This window comes from Syngnathoides biaculeatus, chromosome 9 (assembly GCF_019802595.1).
Source record: "Syngnathoides biaculeatus isolate LvHL_M chromosome 9, ASM1980259v1, whole genome shotgun sequence".
NCBI classification, from domain to species: domain Eukaryota; kingdom Metazoa; phylum Chordata; class Actinopteri; order Syngnathiformes; family Syngnathidae; genus Syngnathoides; species Syngnathoides biaculeatus.
In genome coordinates, this window is record NC_084648.1 from 24,483,264 (window position 1) to 24,504,804 (window position 21,541).

At 42.0% G+C, this 21,541-nt stretch overlaps 1 protein-coding gene across 13 annotated transcripts in view; it reads left to right on the forward strand.

The window, feature by feature from the left end:
- glra3 (glycine receptor, alpha 3) overlaps window positions 1–21,541 on the forward strand; it is a 135,627-nt gene that overhangs the window by 94,790 nt on the left and 19,296 nt on the right. For all 13 annotated transcript variants that reach the window (XM_061830002.1, XM_061830006.1, XM_061829997.1 and 10 more), the window contains one exon: window positions 11,737–11,874. In XM_061830002.1, coding sequence (XP_061685986.1) covers window positions 11,737–11,874 — 138 coding nt within the window. The remainder of the gene's footprint in view (window positions 1–11,736; window positions 11,875–21,541) is intronic.

Here is a 21,541-nt window from a genome sequence, read left to right on the forward strand (position 1 = left end):
CTCTTTCCCATAACTTCATTATGTGGCTCATCAACTTTATACCTCTAGAGTTTCCACATCTCTGAACATCGCCTTTGTTCTTAAAAATGGGAAAAGCACACTTTTCCTCCATCCTTCAGGCATCTTCTGGCCCGCTAGTATTGTGTTGTCAAAGTATTCTATCTATTTAGCACACTACTGGCACCAGTCAACCAATTTCCATCTCTATCCTTAATCATCCTTACCTGCTGCACATCCTTCCCATCTCTATCCCTCTGTCTGGCCAACCTGTGGAGATCCTTTTCACCTTATTTCGTGCTCAATCTGGTGTCCATGTCGTCATATGCCTCTTGTTTAGCCTTTTCCACCTCTACCTTTGCCCTACTTCTCATCTTAATGTATTCCTTTCGCCTCTCCTCAGTCCTCTCACTGTCCCACTTCTTCGACAATCTCTTTCCTTGTATGACTTCCAATGGTGACACTAAATATTGATTTTATTTAAAATCTCATAATACAACAAATGTTATTTTATCTGGAATGGACTTCCTGTCATGGTAGTAAACCTTATTTGAATGTGTTGGTGATGTGATGAAGTTATGTCAGTTCGACTTCCTTTTATCAAGAGGAAACGAGTAGTTGGTGGATCATAAGATGGTGAGAAAAGAGAGAGGTCTTAATCCTTGTATTCATATGCCTCTTGTTTAGCTTTCACCACCTCTATCTTTGCCCTACGTTGCATCTCAATTTATTCCTTTGGCTTTTCCTCTGTCCTCTCCGTGTTCCACTTACCATTTGCTAATCTCTTTCCTTGAATGACTTTCTTCCTTTTGGGGTTCCACCACAAAGTCTCCTTCTCCCCTTTCCTACCTGAAGACACCCCGAGTGCATTTCTGCCTATCTCTCTGATCACCATGGCTGTCGTAGTCCAGTCTTTAGGGAGGTCCTCCTGTCCATTGAGAGCCTGTCTCACCGCTTTACGAAAGGCCGCACAACATTGTTCCTTTCTCAGCTACTACCACAGGGTTCTCTGTTCTACCTTTCTCTTCTTAATCTTCCTACACACCACCAGAGTCATCCTACACACCACTATTCTATACTGTTGAGCTACACTCTCCCCTACCACTACCTTATAGTCAGTAACCTCCTTCAGATTACCTCGTCTGCACAAAATATAATCCACCTGTGTGCTTCTACCTCCACTCTTGTAGATCAGTCTATGTTCTTGCCTCTTCTGGAAATAAGTGTTCACTACTGCCATTTACATTTTTTTTTTTGCAAAGTCCACCACCATCTGTCCCTCAAAGTTCCTTTCCTGGATGCCGTACTTACCCATCACTTCTTCATTGTCCCTGTTTCCTTCACCAACATGTCCAATAAAATCTGCACCAATCACAACTCTCTCTCTGTCTAGAATGCTCAGAAGTACTTCATCAAGTTCCTTCCAGAATTTTTCTTTCAACTCTAAGTCACATCCTCCCTCTGGGGCACAGCCACTAATCATATTCTAAATAACACCCTCAATTTCAAATTTCAGCCTCATCACTCGATTTGATACTCTTTTCACCTCCAAGACATTCTTTGCCAGCTCTTCCTTTGAAAACTAAATTTTTCTTCCCATCTACTCCATGGTAAAATAATTTAACCCTGCTCCTAAACTTCTAGCCTTACCTTTCCACATGCTCTCTTGGATACACAATAAATCAACCTTTCTCCGAATCATCGTGTCAACCAACTCCTGAACTTTTCCTGTCATAGTCCCAACATTCAAAGTCCTTATAATTAGTTGTAGGCTCTGTGCATTCCTCTTCTTCTGACGACGACGAATCAGGTTTTCTCCTCTTCTTTGTCTTTGACCCACAGTAGCATAATTTTCATCGACACCCTGCAGGTTAACGGTGCCGGGGGCGGGCGTTGTTAACCTGTGCCATGACCGATCCGGTATGGGATTGTTTAGATGAACGCTCATATTTTTTTGGCACAGTTTTACGCTGGATGCCCTTCCTGACGCAACCCTCTCCATTTATCCACACATGGGAACGGCCTACAAATTGCACTGGCTTGTGCCCCCGTAGGGCTGCATTGTGAAAGACTCATCACCATTTATTGCAAATGCTTTATTTCAGTTGTTGCTGCCAAGGGTGGGACAACATGTTATTAGATTCAGGGGACAAATACACTGGTTTCTCTATTTACGAACGTCTCTGGTAATGAAAAATTCAAGTTCCGAAATGCGTGCTCAGAAAAATATTTTCTGCAGTTACGAAGGAAATTCAGGATATGAAAGGAAAAAACTAAGTGCTGGATTCCCCTAATTCCACCGAACGTCAACTCCCTGTATCTTGGTTTGTGTGATGCGATAGAGCTCCTCTTCCATTGGCTGTCACTGTAGTAAAATTCCTGGCATCTCATTGGCTTGGAGGGGGATGTCAATTTTTACCCATGATTCTTTTTGATTCCCTTGGACACTCGACTGTCACCGAGTCGCGCTAGCGCTGTCACACACTGTCACAAGCTCGCGCACATTGGAAAAGTACAACTTTTTAATTTATGTTTTTTGCAAGTTTATTCATCTGTCTTCATAATGAACCCCAAGAAACCTTAGTAGAATTACAGTAAGTTGTGTGCATGTGTACGTTTGTATGTATGTTTACTCTCAGCTGTCAAATGTTTGGCTCCTCCTCTGTCTCCCACGATGCGTTTTGCTTATCACTTCGCATCTTTGCTCAGTGGCAAAGGTATTTTTTTTTCTTTTAATTATTCTTTATACTATGGACTTTGACTGCTAATTTTTGCTGGCAGTGGGGGGGTCAGTGGGCTTGGAACGGGTTATGCTATTTACATGTAAAATACGCCCCACCTATGAAAAATTCACATTACAAGATGACTTCCGGAACAGATTAATTTTGTAAGTAGAGGTACCAACTGGGTATTTTCACAGTGGGTCAGAAATGTTTGGATTTTTTTTTTCTGCCTTAATAAATTGAATCATTTGAAAACTGCATTTTGGTTTTCCTTGGGTTGTCTTTGCATGATAATAAATTAGTTTTGTGATTTGAAACCTTTCTATGTGATAGATATCCCCCCCAAAAACAGAAACCAGGAGTGGGCAAATACTTTTTTATGGCACTGTATTAACAAACAACCTTCACATTCACACCTACAGGCAATTTTGTCTTCAATTAGCCTACTATGCATGTTTTTTAAAGGGAAAATCCAGTGGTTTGCATTCACAATGTATTCAATAGGTTATGTAATATGTACTCTATCTTGACAATGTGATGTTGAATCCTCTCTCATTTAATAGTGTTTTGAGAAGATTTTTATCGACAATTACGAATTTTCAGGGGCACTGCCATTTTCGTGAGTCACATGACCTACTTGGGTGTATGTGACGGATGTTTATGGAGGTATTCCTGAGCAACCAATCCTGCAATTTCTTCATCAGATGAGGATAAATCAGAGAAATCAGCACTGGGCATAATGATGTCCCATGTAATCGAGCATTTGGAATGGCACGTAACACGTCACATACGCCAAAGTAGTTCATGTGACTTACGAAAATGACAACGCCCCTGAAAATTCGTAATTGTCGATAAAAAAATCTTCTCAAAACACTATTAAATGAGAGAGGATTTAACATTACATTGTCAAGATAGAGTACATATTACATGACCTATTGGATACATTGTTAATGCAAACCAGTGGATTTCCCCTTTAAACTGCCCCTGCTCATATAATTGAGTTTTGTAATTATAATGTGAAGATTTCCAATTTGTTGGTTCACCCTAAGCAGTTAAACTGCAACAACAGTTTCATGACTCCAGAATTTAATTTCCACCTTGGCCAAGTCGAAATCAGAATAAAAATCACATTAAATGGCGAAGTATGTAACAACACACAATAATTTTTTCTCCAGCAGTTGAGGCCGCCCTGATACTACACTCATGTTGAGTATTGAGAACAACAACAAACTAGCAAGAACAAAGAACAATAGAGATTCAATAAATAGGAAATTATTGTATAAGAGTTACACAAAGTTGCAGAGTCTTGTAGCATTTAGAGCAGTTAGAGTGCATCAACACCCCATGTTATGTTAAGCCTGAAACAGAGTGCCCTTACTCGTTCGCAGTTCACCATTATAGACCAATGCAATGACAATTTTGCAAAGGGAGCGGTTTATTGAGGGTGGGTAGGGTGGTGCCGACAATCCGTTCAGCCATTTTGATTGTCCGTTCCAGTCAAAATTTGTCCTTTTTTTGTGGGAGCCCCCCCAAACCAGATTGTGGTGGAGGTACAGAGTACTGATTCGATGAACGCTGTGTAGAACTGTCTTACCAGCTCTCATGACAGGCCGTGTGCTCTCAGAAGCTGAAAGAAGTATATCCTTTGCTGGGCTTTTTTGAGGATGGCGTTGATGTTTGTCTCCCACCTCAGGTCCTGTGAGACAGTAATTCCCAATAACTTGAAGGTATTGACAGTTGACACAAAACAAGTTGGACATCGTGAGGGGTAGCAATGGTGAAGGATGCCTCCTGTCCACATTCGTTTCTACAGTCTTTAGAGTGTTCAATGCCAGGTTGTGTTGGCCACACCAAAGCTCCAGTCTCACCACTTCCCGTCAATACGCAGACTTGTCACTCTCTTTGATGAGACCAATGACTGTGGTGTTATCTGCAAGCTTCAGGACTTTGACAGCTAGGTGCCTTTAGGTGCAGTCGTTTGTGTAGAGCGAGAAGAGCAGAAGGGAAAGGACACTAAAGACTGAAACCATGGTCTCCGCTTTTTTTCTTTTTTAGGTTTGGGCATGAGTGGTTGTCAGTGCACATAAAGTGATTTAACACATACTCACATGCACACACATTGAATCTTAGGAAACAAGGTCAACGACATCTTTTGTGTATGGCTTTAGGCATGTACCTGCTTGTACCAGCTGTTCCACTTTGTTGTAAAAATTGAGCACCAGTACAATGCAGTCTTTTAAAGCTTCCTCCTAATACATAACTCACTGGCTTGTTTTTCTACTCTTCACCATTTTTAATCTTTATCAAACAAGATCATCATCATCAGAGCATAGTCATTTAAACACTTACATTGGTGAGTGTACCAGTATTTAAAACACTCTGGACAATCTGTCTCTGTCGACTGAATGCAGATGTGGCTTGAAAATAATTACTTTCCTCATCACATTAAACAATATTATATTCAGTTTCAACATACATATTTACATATAATAGAGCTTTATTGAATGACTTTTTTTATGATTATGTCATGGATAAGACTTAAAGCTGGGGCTAAATCAACATCAAAAATCACCATCAGGATGATTGTGCAGCAAGAAATCCGGCCAAAAACAGCTACATTATATCAAATTATTTTCCATGCTTTTGAAATATAATCTGCATTTCTAAAGTCATAAAAATTAGACAACTATATCAGGGTTCTGTAGTATGGTGATTCATCACCCTCTCATCATAAATTGTGCTATACAGGAAACAAATTAACCACAATCAAACCTAAGGAAATATAGAGTCTCCAATGAATGCATGTCTTTGGGATGTTGGGGGAAATCAGAGTGCCTGGAGAAAACCCACCGAGGCATGGGGAGAAAATGCAAACGAGGGGTGGAGGGTCGGTGATTTGAACCCCTGTCCTCAGAACTGTGAGGCCAATGCTCTACAGCTGTGCCAACGTGCCGCTGATACTAATGTAATTATTTGTAAATTATCATTATCTTTGACACGTTTTATCAAACCATTACAAAATTTAAATATACATAAAACATGCTCTAGACACATCACAAATATTTGGTTGAAATAAAAGCTCCAGTTAGGTACGTTTCTTTTCCCCAAAAAGTCTGTGTCTGTCAATACAAGGTCACGTAAATAATGAGTGAAGGGTTTTGAGTAGTCTGGCAATCGACATTTTTAATCCAAGGGATGGTAATAACACGGTCATTTATGCATCGTTCCCGATCCAGGGCCTGCAATAATTTGTCATCCCTAATGTAACTTCTGTACCAGAGATAGATAGTTGTCTGAAGTTAGAGGGTTTGAAATTTAAACATTTTATTTTTCAGACGACAGTTAAAATATATCTCTGCTGACTGTATGTCAGTATCAGATGGGAATTTTAGTAAGGTTCATGTGTGCCTTCTCATCAACAAATCCATGGTGTTCTGTTTTTAACCATAAACATTTTACTGTCTACAAGTCTTGTAACTTGTGTAATTTGTAATATGTATATGGCATGTAGAAAGCAACCACATCATTGACCTAATTGCAAATGTGCAGTTTAGTCGATACCGCTTCATATGTCAACTCAAATAGGTGAATGTTCCATAATGAGTTCATAATTATCGACATTACATGTTTGTAAAAATAATCATATTGTCAGGGGGGTGGTCATGCCTCTGCCTCATGCGCATCTGCTCCTGGCAACACTTTCGTCACCTGCATCTCGTTGTTAATTATGTCATCCATTTAAGCCTCATCTGTCTTGTCATTTGATCCCCATTCGTTGCGTGAGTATACAGGCTTCTTGGATCAAGTGTATGTGTTTCATTGCCACATATCAGCGTTCTTGTGCCTCATAGTCAAGTTTTTTGTGTCATGTACCATGTTTTTGCCTTGAAGTAATCTGACCTTTGTTTTTTAGACTTTGCCATTTGCCTCACATTTTTTGTACGATCCCCTTTTCGGATTGCCAGCATGTGGCTTGACCTCTGCCTGGATTAAACCTACATTCTAAACCATGTCCTTGACTTGGAGTCCTGCATTTAGGTCCAACACCTAGCACTTGCTCGTGAAACATATATCAGTATAATAATGCTAACAGTGGTAGTGTTTGCAGCTTGTTGAATTGGCTCTAAGTGAATCTATAAATTAATGTTTTATGGCAATTAGTTGTGTCGACCATAATAATAATGCAACATGTGACGTGACTTGTACTCCTATGCACAAAAATAAAACGCCTGGCTTTGTTCTCTTGTCCCAAAAAGCCCAAGCCAAAAACAAAAGCAACAAAACAAAAAGGGAAAAAAAGAAAAACCACTCCAGACATCAACCTCCCTCCGCTTCTTTGAGTACAAAGAACCAGCCGCGGCTGCCAGACCGGAGCTCCCAGGGGGCTTTGTTTACGCACTTATGTTCCGCGTAGGCCTCCGAGTAGTCAGACTCCACGTCATTTCGCCCGATGAACCATCCGAATATTCAACATTAATTACAGCCACAGGTTCAAATTTGTAGGGAAGTATTCCTCCATCTTCCCGATCAACCATTACTGCCATTTCTTCATCAGATGAGGATAAATACAAGAAATCGGCGCTGGGCTGAATGGTGTCTCATGTAATCGAGCCTTTGTTGCGGCACAGTACATGTTACATCCACGCACGTAACTCGTGAAAATGGCAGCGCCCCTGAAAATTCGTAATTGTCGATAAAAATCTTCCCGACACCTTATACAGTGAAGAAAATAAGTATTTGAACACCCTGGTATATTGCAAGATCTTCCACTTAGAATTCATGGAGGGGTCTGAAATTTTCTTCGTAGCTGCATGTCCACTGTGAGAGAGATAATCTAAAAAGAAAAATCCAGAAATCATCATGTCCTTAGTGTGCTTGGACAGCTCTCTTGTCTTAGACATTGTGGAGAGGTTGGAGTCTGACAGTTTGATGGTGTGGTCTTTGGTTGGTGTTTTTTTTTAACAATTTATTTGTGTGATACAGCTGCAAATAAGTATTTGAACACCTGAGAAAACCAATGTTAATATTTGGGACAGTAGCCTTTGTTTGCAATTACAGAGGTCAAACGTTTCCTGTAGTTGTTCACCACGTTTGCACACACTGTAGGAGGGATTTTGCCCCACTCCTCCACACAAATCTTCTCTAGATCAGACAGGTTTCTGAGCTATCGCTGAGAATCACGGAGATTGAGCTCCTTCCAAAGTTTTCTATTGGGTTTAGGTCTGGAGAATGGCTAGGCCATGCCAGAACCTTGATATGCTTCTTACGGAGGAACTCCTTGGTTTTCCTGGCTCTGTGCTTCGGGTCATTGTCATGTTTTGAAAGACCCAGCTACGACCCATCTTCAATGTGCTGACTGAAGGAAAGAGGTTGTTCCTGAAAATCTCACAATACATGGCCGCAGTCATCCTCTCCTTAATACAGTGCAGTTGTTCTGTCCCATGTGCAGAAAAACACCCCCAAAGCATGATGCTACCACCCCAAAGCTTCAAGATAGGGATGGTGTTCTTGGGATGGAACTCATAATTTGTCTTCCTCCAAATACGGTTCTTGGAATTATGACCAAAAAGTTCCATATTGGTCTCATCTGACCACAAAACCTTCTCCCATGACTCCTCTGTTTCATTCAAATGGTCATAGGCAAACTTAAAATAGGCCTTGACATGTGCTGGTTTAAGCAGAGGAACATTCCCTGCCATCCATGTTTTCAAACCATGGCGTCTTAGTGTATTACCAACAGTCACCTTGGAATCAGTGGTCCCAGTCATGAGGGCTGATTCCTCACCTTTCTAAGGATCATTGAGACCCCACGAGATGATATCTTGCATGGGGCTCCACTTCAATTGAGATCAAAAGACATGTTTAGGTTCTTCCATTTTGTAATGGTTGCTCCAACAATGGATCTTTTTTCACCAAACTGCTTGGCAATTTCTCCGCAGCGCTTTCCAGCCATGTGGAGTTGTACAACTTTGTATCTGGTGTTTTTGGACAGTTCTTTGGTCTTGGCCATGTTACAAGTTTGAGTCTTACTGATTGTATGGGGTGGACAAGTGTCTTTATGCAGCTAACGACCACACGGGTGCATCTGATTCATGATAATACATGGAGTGAAGTGTACTTTTAAAGGCAGACTAACAGGTTTTTTAGGTTGAAGATTCTAGCTGATAGACAGGTGTTCAAATACTTATGTGCAGGTGTATCACACAAATAAATCATTAAAAAAATCATACATTGTAATGACTGGATTTTTCTTTTTGGATTATCTCTCTCACAGTGGACATGGACCTACCATGATTTCTAAGTGAGAGAACTTGCAAAATAGCAGGGTGTTCAAATACTCATTTTCTTCACTGTGATTTAAGAGCTGATTATCATAACTAGTGACATGGAGGTGCAACTGGTTAGCCCGTTGGACTCACAGTTCTGTGGTCTCTGATTCTATCCCAGACCCGCCTGTGTGGGTTTTCTCCGGGCACTCCTTTTTCCTCCCACATCCCAAAAACATGCAACATTAATTGGACACTAAATTGCCCTCAGGTGTGATCATGATTCTTGTTTGTCTCCATGTGCCCTGTGATTAGCTGGCAACCAGTTGAGGGTATACCCCGCCTCCCCCCTGTTGATTGCTGAGATAGGCTCCAGTACTCCTGTGACCCTTGCGAGGATAAGCGGCTCAGAAAATGGATGCATTGATTATTATGACTACCTCCAATGATATATATGCAAAATATTGTCCTCATTTCATGCCTTCTGTTTTACTTTCATTTATACTATTTACTACATTCTGCTTAGGAATTTTCGATGGAGTTTATCCCAAAATGTGGTTGTTTTTTTCCACTGGTCAACTGTTTTTTAAACCAGTAAATCTCATTAAAATAACCTGAGTTTGTCTCAAATCCTCACACAGTCAAACTGTTCTGTGGGTCCTTGCAATTCAGGAATTCTCCCAGCCTCTCTTTTGCCATCCATCCATCCATCCATTTTCAGGCGCTTATCCTCACAAGGGTCACGGGGAGTGCTGGAGCCTATCCCAGCTGTCAACTGGCAGGAGGCAGCGTACACCCTGAACTGGTTGCCAGCCAATCGCAGGGCACATCGAGACAAACACTCACAGTCACAATCACACCTAGGGGCAATTTAGAATGTCCAATTAATGTTGCATGTTTTGGGGATGTGGGAGGAAACCCCGAGTGCTCGGAGAAAACCCATGCAGCATGGGGAAAACATGCAAACTCCACACAGGCGGGTCCTGAATTGAACTTCACGGGAATGGGACTTCAGAACTATGAGGCATACACTTTTCAATCTGATCCTCCGTACTGCGTTCTCTTTTACTATCTCACATTTTTTTGTTCTGCATTACAAAACAGTTTAGTTTCTTCTTTATTTTGCCATCACGGGTGTCTGTATAAACGGCCCCATAAAGACCCAGCTGTTTGGCGTCCTAGCCTTCTGAACTGCTCAGCCAAGCACCTCACTTTGGGTAGCCTACACGGCCAGCAGACTGACCCTGACGGGTGGCTCTGTGCCCTCCTCCGAGCCCGCTTCTGCCCTGGGATTTTTTTGTGGAACGTCTGGAATCGTTCCTTGAGGGTTACTGTTATGGTCAGTTTTGTTTTAGTTTCATTTTGTTTCATGTTTTCCCGTGTTCCATGTTTTTCATGTCTTCAATCCTCAGGTGATTGTGTCCACCTGTGGTTGTTAACCTCCTCCCTTGTGATGACATGTCAGCTCCCTCCAGACACTCGTCTTGTCCACGTGTTCCTCATTTTGTCAATCTGTGTGTAGTTAACTCCCTGGTTTCTTTCAGTTTGTGTCAGTTTATTATTGACATTGTTTGTTCCTTTTTGTCTCTCTGGGCCCATACCATTGTCCCTGTCAAAATTGTTCATAATGTTTTGTTTCAAGTTTTAGGTTTTCTTTGTTATTTTGGTTATTTTTATCAAGTTTGCCTTTATTAGAATTAAATATTTTGTTTTGATATTGGACGCCGGTTTTTCCCCCCTCCTTCTCTGCATCTTTGCCTTGCCTTCCTCTTGATCTCAAACCCTGACAGTGACACTATCTTCACTTTAAATTGTTATGTGAATAAATTTAATTTTAAAATAACCCTGATTGTTTTTATTATAATGGTTATTATGTTGGCAGCTCAGTGCCTCAGCTGGAAAGTGTTGACCTCACAGTTCTGAGGTCCCGGATTCGATCCCGGACCTGCCTGTGTGGAGTTTACATGTTCTCTCCGTGCCTGTGTGGGTTTTCTCTGGGCAAGATAGTTTCCTCCAACATCCCAAAAATATGCAACATTAATTGGATACTCTAAATAGCACCTACTGTAGGTGTGATTGTGAGTCCGCCTGTTTGTTTCGATTTGCCCTGCTATTGGCTGGCAACCAGTTCAGGTTGTACCCTGCCCCCTGCCCAATGACAGCTGGGATAGGGTTCCCATGACCCTGGATGAATGGTTATCATGTCTTGTTATGGTCCACAAAGAGAAACAGACCACAAAAAGTGAAGAAAACAAGTATATGAACACCCTGCTCCACCCCACCACAAATTACCTGTAATAATGGCTCCTGTTTGATTGCCGTATCTCTGACCACACCATCAAACTGTCAGACTCCAACCTCTCCACAATGGCTAAGACAACAGAGCTGTCTAAGCACACTAAGGACAGGGATGATTTCTGGATTTTTCTTTTTAGATTATCTCTCTCACAGTGGACATGCACCTACGATGAAAATTTCAGACCTCACCATGTTTTATAAGTGTGAGAACCTGCAATAATGGTGTTAAAAAACTTATTTTCTTCACTGTACACACAGATATGCAACCATAGTGATGGTGAGCACAAATTATGACATGCATCTATACTTCGGAAGGTTCATCTTTCAGCAGTTTGGTCATGGAACTTAATCTGTGAACCTTTCGAAACTCAACTCCTAACTGATGAACTCTGACTGCTCAACAACTTGAATGAAAATCATTTATTCTGTGTTTTATGTATTGCCTTTTACAGTTGGTTACACCATGAATGACCTGATCTTTGAGTGGCAGGAGAATGGACCAGTCCAAGTGGCTGAAGGGCTGACACTCCCACAGTTCATCCTCAAAGATGAATCAGATCTAAGATACTGTACTAAGCACTACAACACAGGTAACACACACACATAGTGACTGTACAAAATTTTCACTCCACTGTGGTGGGATCTTAAAGCAGTAATACAGTAATAACTGTTTATTGAAGAAGATGCTTAACAGACCTGCCTGCAGAGAGGATATTTTCAAGAATCTTTTAAATATTAATGTAGTAGTTGTACATATCAAATGAATGTAATTTTATTAAAACACTTTTTAAAAGTATTTTTCAGCATTTCTTTTCACTGTCTTCAATAAATTCCAGACTATCTATTGATTTGACACTCCCCATTAAAGGTCACTGCAAAATGTACAGACATTGGGGACTGGAACACCTCGTGAAAGGTAAAAAAAAAAACACAAAATAGGAAAACCCCCAGATATCCCGCAAGGAATTTTTGTTTGTCAGTCCCAGAATGTGTTTATACTTTACATACAGTCTTTGACACTAAAATTGTGGAGGCCCCATTGCTCAGTGGTTAGAGCATTACTTTGGTAAACCAGGGGTCATGTGTTTGTATCCCACTAGAGGCCTCCACTCCCCGAGAGGAGTTGCGTCGGGAAGGGTATCTGGCATTAAATCTGTGCAAAACAAATGTGCGTTCATCCTAGATGACACGCTGTGGCGACCCCTAACGTAACAAGCCGAAAGAAACATACCCTTATATTTGAGACTAAGATTATAACAGGACACATATTTACCTTTAGGAACAGATGTAAGGCGTTGCAAAATATTTTCCGCATTTCATGCTTTGTTTTACTTTCATTTTCATCATTTACTACAATCTACTTTGGAATTTTCAATGGAGTTAATTTCTCCCCGTACCTGCGTGGGTTTTCTTCAGGCACTCCGGTTTCCCAAAACATTTATTAATTTGAGACTCTAAATTGCTCCTAGATATGATTGTGTGTGTGAGCCAGTTCAGGGTGTAGTTTGCCTCTTGGCTAATGACAGTTGAGATAGGCTCCAGCACTCCTATGGCCCTGTGAGGATAAGCGGCTCAGAAAATGGATGGGTGGATGGATTGATGCGTTATGAAACCTTATACGGATGGGAACATTTATTACACATGATTAACATTCAGCAATGTTGCCTTCTGAGAGATGCGAAAAGGCTTTTGTTGTTTTATTGGTGGCAGAGGAGGACTCATAAAGACTTTAAGTTCACTCACCTGCAGCATTGCCAGACATGATGATTGTTAACACGGTCCTTATGGGGCTTGAAGCGTGGGGCTCTTCACGTCCTCCTTGAAGAAGAATATAGGCAAAGGCATTCTCTTCCAAATAAGGTCTGTTTCAGTCATGTTAAAAACAAACTCAGAGAGGTAGCACCCCTCACTGATGAGGTTAGGAAACTTCCTCTTCATAAAAACGAGCAGCATCATACAGAGGCCCGTTTTTGAAATTTTTGAACCAGCCTTAAGAGCCTCGTCCTTAAGAGGGCGAATTACAATGTGGCCTCCATTTGCACCATGGTGTCAAACTCAAGACACGGGGGCCAGATCCGATCCGCCACATAAATTGATATGGCCGCTAAGGCAAATCATGTGCGTAAACTTCCATATCCATCCGCCCATCCATCTATCTTCTTAGCCAGTTATCCTCACAAGGGTCACGGGAGTGCTGGAGCCCATCCCAGCTGTCAACAGGCAGGAGGCAGAGTACACCGTGAACTGGAGGCCAGCCAATTGCAGGGCACAGAGAGACAAACAGCTGCACTCACAATCACATCTTGGGGCAATTTAGGATGTCCAATTAATGTTGCATGTTTTTGGGATGTGGGAGGAAACAGGAGTGACCGGCGAAAACCTACGCAGACACCGGGAGAACATGCAGACTCCACACATGGAGGGCAGGGATTGAACCCTGGACCTCAGAACTGTGAGGCCAATGTTCTACAGCTGGCCCACCGTGCCGCCCTCATCTTCCACACTTATTGTTAAAATCTGTACAAAGATTTCATATTCTCATATCATAAATGATGATAACATTGAGATATTGCAAGCATTTTTGTGTTAACAAGCATCAACAATAGTTGGAAAAACCTTACCTTTGGTTTCGGATTCCAAAACTAGTTCACAAATTTGATGTGTAAATATGAGGCGATAAAAGGTTTTTATGGTTTCAGTTATAACAGCCCTCTGAGTAAAACTGTAAACACAATGTGGCCCACGACAAAAATAAGTTTGACACCCCTGATTTAAACAATCCTCTTATGACACAGTTACCACGTTTCACTTCCCGATTGAAGGTTATTTTAGTAGTCTTGCGAATGTTTGCTTTGTCTTCCTTGATGTATTGCACTGCAGATTGATTCACGCCATAATGGCATGCCACAGATGCATAGCTTTTGCCCTCCTGATCATATCCACTTTTTTGCTGATCGTCATCATCTTCTTCTACTTTCTCTTGGGCGACGCGGCGGAAGCTTTACGAGGAGCACAAGGCTTAGGCGGTATTGTAACTACGTAATAAAAAAAAAAAGTTATGTCCAAAAAAGTTATGGCTTGAACAAAAACGTTATTGTGAACACAATACTAAGATATGGGATTGAGTCAAGTGGATGGACGATAATTGTGAGACAAGGGAAGGGTGGGACAAAAAGACAAGGGAAGTTGCTGGGTGAGGTTTCAATGATGCGCAGCCAATCAGCTCATGGAATAAAGCCACCCCTACTCTCATTGGTCAATGTGCGAAGCAATCAGACGCCTTGTATCAATTTGCTGATATGGCTATATTTTTTCATGTTTATTTTTGTTTTATTTTAATGAATAAAACATAAAGGGCGGAGTGGTGAGGCAACCCAGGATATACTTTCTCACTCATTACATCTGGGTCAGTCAAGGGGTTCATGGAGTGCTTATGTGGGTTTGGGGCGCTGCAGGTGTCAGACCAGGTTCCAGCACATCGCTGCTGTTTCCTGGTCAGTGTCCCCTACCCCTCTGCTCTGCCTGCCCACCTGGATTTTAAATGCACTACATACGCTCATCCCCTTTCCTTTTTAATGTGGCACATATACCCATCTCTGGGGTGGGTTAGGTAGTGCTCTTGAGGCTGGGCCCCCTAGGCTGGATAGGTGCAAAGCATTGGGCCTTCCCTCTCATGGCCTGTGGCTGCACCCTTGTTTCCCGCCCTCATTGTTCTCTTGTTGGGTGCCTCTATCCACCCCCAACAATGTTCCAACAAATAAGGGAGATTCTCCCATCCTCGGGATGGGCTGGGACTGTCCACATCATGGGCCCGATGAGTTGTGGGGGCTTTCTGTTCTTCTGGGTGTGGCTTTGTGGCCAATTGATGGGGTGCCTCAGATGGGCGGACAGACCATCCCTGGTCCCTTGGCGTGGGTTGGATCCTGTCCAAAGGTGGACCTCTAGTCCCGGTTCTCTCCTCGAATGGGTGAAGTGCTTGGCCTCTGTATTGCGGATACAGAAGTTATATGACATTTCTCTGTCTTTTTGCATGCACAATGGTGTGAGTTCACTTGTATGTGTCCATCGGCACACACTGCTGAAATTGTTTCACTGTCTCTGGGACTTACACTAACACACAAATTGCAATAAATAACTCATGTATACATGAAGTGCTTATGTATCTCCACCACCTACAGTGAAGAAAGTAAGTATGTGAACACCCTGGTATATTGCAAGTTCTCCCACTTAGAAATCATGGAGGGTCCTGAAATTTTCATCGTAGGTGCATGTCCACTGTGAAAGAGATAATCTAAAAATAAAAATCCATAAATCACAGTGTATGTTTTTTTAAGCAATTTACTTGTGTGATACAGCTGCAAATAAGTATTTGAACACCTGTCTATCAGCTAGAAATCTAACCCTCAAACACCCGTTAGTCCGCATTTAAAAATCCACCTCCATTCCATGTATTATCCTGAATCAGATGCACCTGTGTAAGGTCACTAGCTCGAGAAAGACACCTGTCCACCCCATACAATCAGTAAGACTCAAACTTGTAATGTGGCCAAAACCAACAAACTGTCCACAGACACCACAGAGAGAAATTGTACAACTCCACACGGCTGGAAAGGGCTACGGAGAAATTGCCAAGCAGCTTGGTGAAAAAAGGTCCAACTGTTGGAGCAATCATTATAAAATGGAAGAAGCTAAACCTGACGGTCAATCTCAATCGGAATGGAGCCCCATGCAAGACATCACCTCATGGGATCTCAATGATCCTTAGAAAGGTGAGGAATCAGCCCAGGACTACACGTCAGGACTTGGTCAATGACCTGAAAAAAGTTGGGACAACCATTTCCAGGATGACTGTCGGTTATATAATAAGACGTCATGGTTTGAAATCATGCATGGCACGGAAGGTTCCCCTGCTTAAACCAGCACATGTTAAGGCCGTCTTAAGTTTGCCTATGACCATTTGTATGATACAGAGGAGTCATGGGAGAAAGGTTTGTTGTCAGATGAGACCAAAATGGAACTTTTTGGTCGTTAATTCCACCAACCGTGTTTGGATGAATACGAATGATGAGTTCCATCCCAAGAACTCCATCCCTACTGTGAAGCATGGGGGTGGTAGCATCATGCTTTGGGGGTGTTCTTCTACACATGGGACAGGACGACTGCATTGTATCAAGGAGAGGATGACCGCGACTATGTATTGTGAGATTTTGGCTAACAACCTCTTTCCCTCAGTCAAAACATTGAAGATGGGTCGTGGCTGGGTCTTTCAACATGACAATGCCTCGAAGGACAGAGCCAGGCAAACCAAGGAGTGGCTCCATAAGAAGCATATCAATGTTCTGGCATGGCCTAGCCAGTCTCCAGACCTAAACTCAATAGAAAATCTTTGGATGGAGCTGAAACTCTATGTTTCTCAGCAACAGCCCAGAAACATGTCTGATCCACAGAAGATCTGTGTGGAGAAGTGGGCCAAAATCCCTCCTGCAGTGTGTGCAAACCTACTGAACAACTACAGGAAACGTTTGACCTCTGTAATTTCAAACAAAGGCTACTGTACCAAATATTAGCATTGGTTATCTAAGGTGTTCACATACTTATTTGCAGCTGTATTAGACAAATAAATCGTTAAAAAAATCATACATTGTGATTTCTGGAATTTTCTTTTTAGATTATCTCTCTCACAGTAGACATGCACCTACGATGAAAATATCAGACCCCTCCATGATTTCTAAGTGGGAAAAGTTGCAGTATAGCAGGGTGTTCAAATACTTATTTTCTTCACTATATATTCTCATTCTATAGACTTCTATAATTCACTTAGTCACGACATTCCAGTTGTATAGTTGGGTTAACGTTCGTTGTCTTGCATGCTTCTTCTACAGTCGTTGTCCTGTCCTGTCCTGTTCTTTCTTCACAAGGTTTAGCGCTACAGTCTCAACCAATATCCATATTTAATGTTTCTTTGTTGTGGATATGAAATTATCTATTTTTCTCATTGTGTTTCCAGTTAGTGTTTTTTCTTTTTTTCCTCTTACCCTTGAAGATGATCTATTCTGTTCAGTTGATTGACTTTGATCCTCAATAAAACATGAATTAAAATGGGAAGAAATTATAGATAAAGGTAAAAATATGTCCACGGTGACACAGGAAAACTGTCCTGCCATGTAGATTCTCCATTCTGCCTGATCTGACTGAAGAACAGGACATTAAAAAAATACAAAAACAACCCTACAACTCAAAAATTACCACTGGGTGCAGCAGGGTGGATGTGGAAACAAGGAAAATGATGTCACAGGCAGGTAGCAAAATAGAAATAGATGCCCCCTGGAAGTCTACCCAGCCCACCATTGATCAGCACAGAGGAAGAGGAGACACTACTGAAAGACTGAGACAACTTGGGGGGATAGACTTCAGCAGAGAAAAATTAAATCCTGGCGTAATTTTCCAGGGTCTGTGTAATCCATTGGCCAAAATATTCCCTTTTGGTTCAGCAAACAAACAAAGGATGGATAACAGATCATACACCAAAGACAAGGATTTTTTTCTCCGACAGTCGGTGCTGCCCTGGTACAACATTCAGAAGAAAGAACAAGGAACAACATAGCAACAAGAACAAAGAAAAAGATCCATCCATCCATCAATCTTCTACGGCTATAAGTTTGCTTTGGTAAAACGAAAAACTGGTAGCATGTTGCAGTTGAATTGTAAGTTAGCTGTTTAAGAAGTTAATTGGAAGAGGGAAGAAGCTGTGGGAATGTCTGCTCGTTTTGGTTTTGGAATTTTGCCTTCTCTTGTCTAAGTTCTGGTAGCCAGCACAGACCTTCGTTGACTTCCCCTCAACTCTAGAAATGACAGCACGTAGGGAAAAAGTGTCAGCGCATCCCAAAAAAAAATACAAAATAACAATAATGCCTGCACATTATCCTGCTTATGGTTGTTCGCAATGCCATACAATCACGACAACAGACATGGATATAACTTTGATATGTAATTATTATTTTGGTACTATTTTTATTTGATATCAAATGTTTTGTATTTATAGCACATGCTTTGACATTGACAAAAAATGTGAACCTCATAAAAATTGGTTGGGAAAAATAAGAAAGCTTGTCTTTATTTTCAGTGCCTATCCATTCAATTTGAAGGGAACACATCCATCCGTAGCTATGTTGCCTAGCCAGGCTCTTACGGGGCAGGCATAGTTAAGCTTCTGTTCATGTCTGTGTATTGCTGTTAGCCCTCTGAAATCACTCCGCAAACTCCTTTTCTATTGGTTATGCCCTCTGACAATGCAACTATGCTGTACTTATCCTGAGCTACCACGCAGCTGTGGCAAACACCCCTTGAGCCATGCTATTTGACACAATGCGACATGGCATTCTGTTGTCATGCCTTCGCAGCACACACAATAAATTGGTTTGGTGACATTGCGCTGCAGCATGCTAAATCCAGCGTGAAAAGGCTTTTAGGGACCGGCAGACACACTCACACATAGTGTGTACAGTATCTACTGTCCTGAGACTGACTCACCAAATCCCAGGAGTTATTATTCATGGAACGCCACAGACCAAAATACAAACTTTCTTTGTCTGACTGGGAATATCAAACATTTGGACATTAGTACAGTATCTCGGTAAAATTGACAGAGTTGAATAACATAAATTATGTTCCTATACATTGTAAGGATTTAAAACACTAGAACAGCCTACCCATGTTATGTAAAATCCCTTTCCCATACGGATCTACTATTCTGCAAGGCCATGCGGCTGATGAAGAAAATTTATAAACATAATAATTAAAAAGAAAAAAAAGGAAAAGGAGAGGTGTGGCCGCTGAAAGCTTCAACTCACCAGCAACAGCACTGAGTACACCACTCATGAGTGGTTGAGTTTAGCTTTGTTAAAATCTCCTACAATAATTAGGGGTGGGTCTGAGTGTTTATTCTCAATCTTGTTTATTTTTCTGGGAAGAGTTAGCAGTACTGCGTTCATGCTAGCTTGGGTCGGAATATACACGCGTTGGAGAATAATGGAGGCAAACTCACGCTGCATGTATAATGTCTTACAGTTTAAGAACAGCAACTATAAAAGCGCCTGCTGAGTTGTGTGACATCCGTGGACCAGTTTTCATTGATATAGAGGCATATCATTTGTTTTTCCTGACAACTCCGCGACACCATCAAAGTTCACAGTCAAGGAGCATAATGGCTCCATCAGGTACAGTCACACAAAGCCAAGTCTCCTTGAAACACAGGTTGGTGAAATGTCCGAAGTCTTTGCTGGTCTTTGCCAAACCCAAGCACAATTTCTCTAACTGTGACTCAAATAGGGCCTGCCCGTGAGCATTTAAGTGACAAGCCACTAAAATTCTAGTGTCCATGTCTTTAACTGCTATCAGTAGACATCCAAGGGGCCCAGTTAATGTGGTGGAAACGCCGAAATCAGCCAATTGAAATACAGTATTGGAGTGTCATAGGTCAAGACATAACAAATGTTCATTTTTGGCAGATAGCAACAGCAAGCTTTGTTTTCATTGTGAGTTAAAAAACGAATAAAACCAACCCATCAATACGATTTATGTAGATACTTTAAAGGGCAAGTCCGTCGTTTAGATTAACAATGTATCCGATAGGTCATGTCATATGTACTGTACCTGGGAAATGTGAGGTTAATCCGATATCATTTAATGGTGTTTTGAGAATATTTTTATCGGAAATTGTGAATTTTCATGGGCGCCGCCATTTTGGCAAGTCACATGACCTACGTGCGCGTATTATGTGCCTCAACAAAGGCTCGCTTACGTTGTGACACAATTACTGCCAGCGCTGATTTCTTGGATTTATCCTCATCTGATGAAGAATACCAGTATCGGTTGATCGGGAAGACGGAGGAATACTGCCATACAGATTTGAACCTGTGGCTGTAAATAATGTTAATCCAAACAACCAGACTTACACTTTAATAAAGACTAAATTTAACATTTCCCCACTTGAGCAAAAATTTGAAATTAAACATTTGGACCGCATCAGTCGGTGGATTTTAACATCGTTCAAGCAGGAAAGAACATGACCAAGACCTTCAACCCAAAATGGTTCAAGAGGAAAACATGGCTCACTGAATGTGGGTCAGTAAATTGCTGTTTTGCTTTAATTGCCTTCTCTTCGGGAAGACACTACATGAACTGAAACACGATTCAAAGATTTGAAACATCTTTGAGAACGTCTGGCCAAACATGAGTGCAGTGGCTCACATGTTGAGAATTTGCTAAAACTGGGTTTGCTTGGGACTGCTAACATAGTTGTACAGTTGAATTCCACTCATAAACGTGCCATTGAAATGCAAAATTAGCAAACTGAGGAAAACAAGTATGTGCTTTGAAGAATTATTACACGCTTAAAACTCTGTGGTAATTGCAAAATCGCCTTATGAGACCGTGATCAATCAGCTGTCTTGATGAATCTGGGCATTTTCCGCAACATTTTTGAGACTGTAAGTGGAGGTGATTCCAGACTCAAGGCATTATGAATTGCAACTGAACTTCAAAGGGACCTCAGCGACTATTCAAAATGACACCCGCTTTTTGTTTTCACTCCAGCCAACAACGCCCGGCCTGTAACGTTCACCACTCACTGCTATGTTGTCGGCGCGCACCCTGCGGCAACCATCCATTCATTCTTTCTCTTTTTCTGAGCCGCTTGTCCTCAGGAGGGTCGCGAGAGTGCTGGAGCCAATCCCAGCTCTCATCAGGCATTAGGCAGGGTACACCCTGAACTGGTTGCTAGCCAAGACGGACAACAGTCACGCTCACAATCACACCTTGGGGCAATTTAGCCTCCAATTACGTTGTTTTCCTGTTTTGTCAGCACACAGCCCGTGCACCTTTCTTGTGACGCTTCATGCATCATGCACTCGTGCAGCGACGAGCCACTGGCCTTCTTCTCCTGTGTTTGCTCTTGTGGCACCTGCAGCGGCGTCTCATGCCGGTGTCCGACCAGCAGTGGCCACTACCTCTCACCCATGCCTCGGTGGTGCAGGACAAGCAGCATCCGCCGCCCCTCTCCCATGCTTCGGTGGTGCTTCGCCTGCAGCAGTGATTTGTTCCTGTTTGGCTCCTTCTTCCCCATTGGGACCCTATCCACGGACATCTACCTGAGTGCCCCCTTAAGGACCCTGGTGCTTGGCTTGCCGGCTTCCTGAATTGCTCAGCCAAACTCACTTTGGGTGGACTGGAAGGGCTCCGCCAACGCTTTTTTGTTCT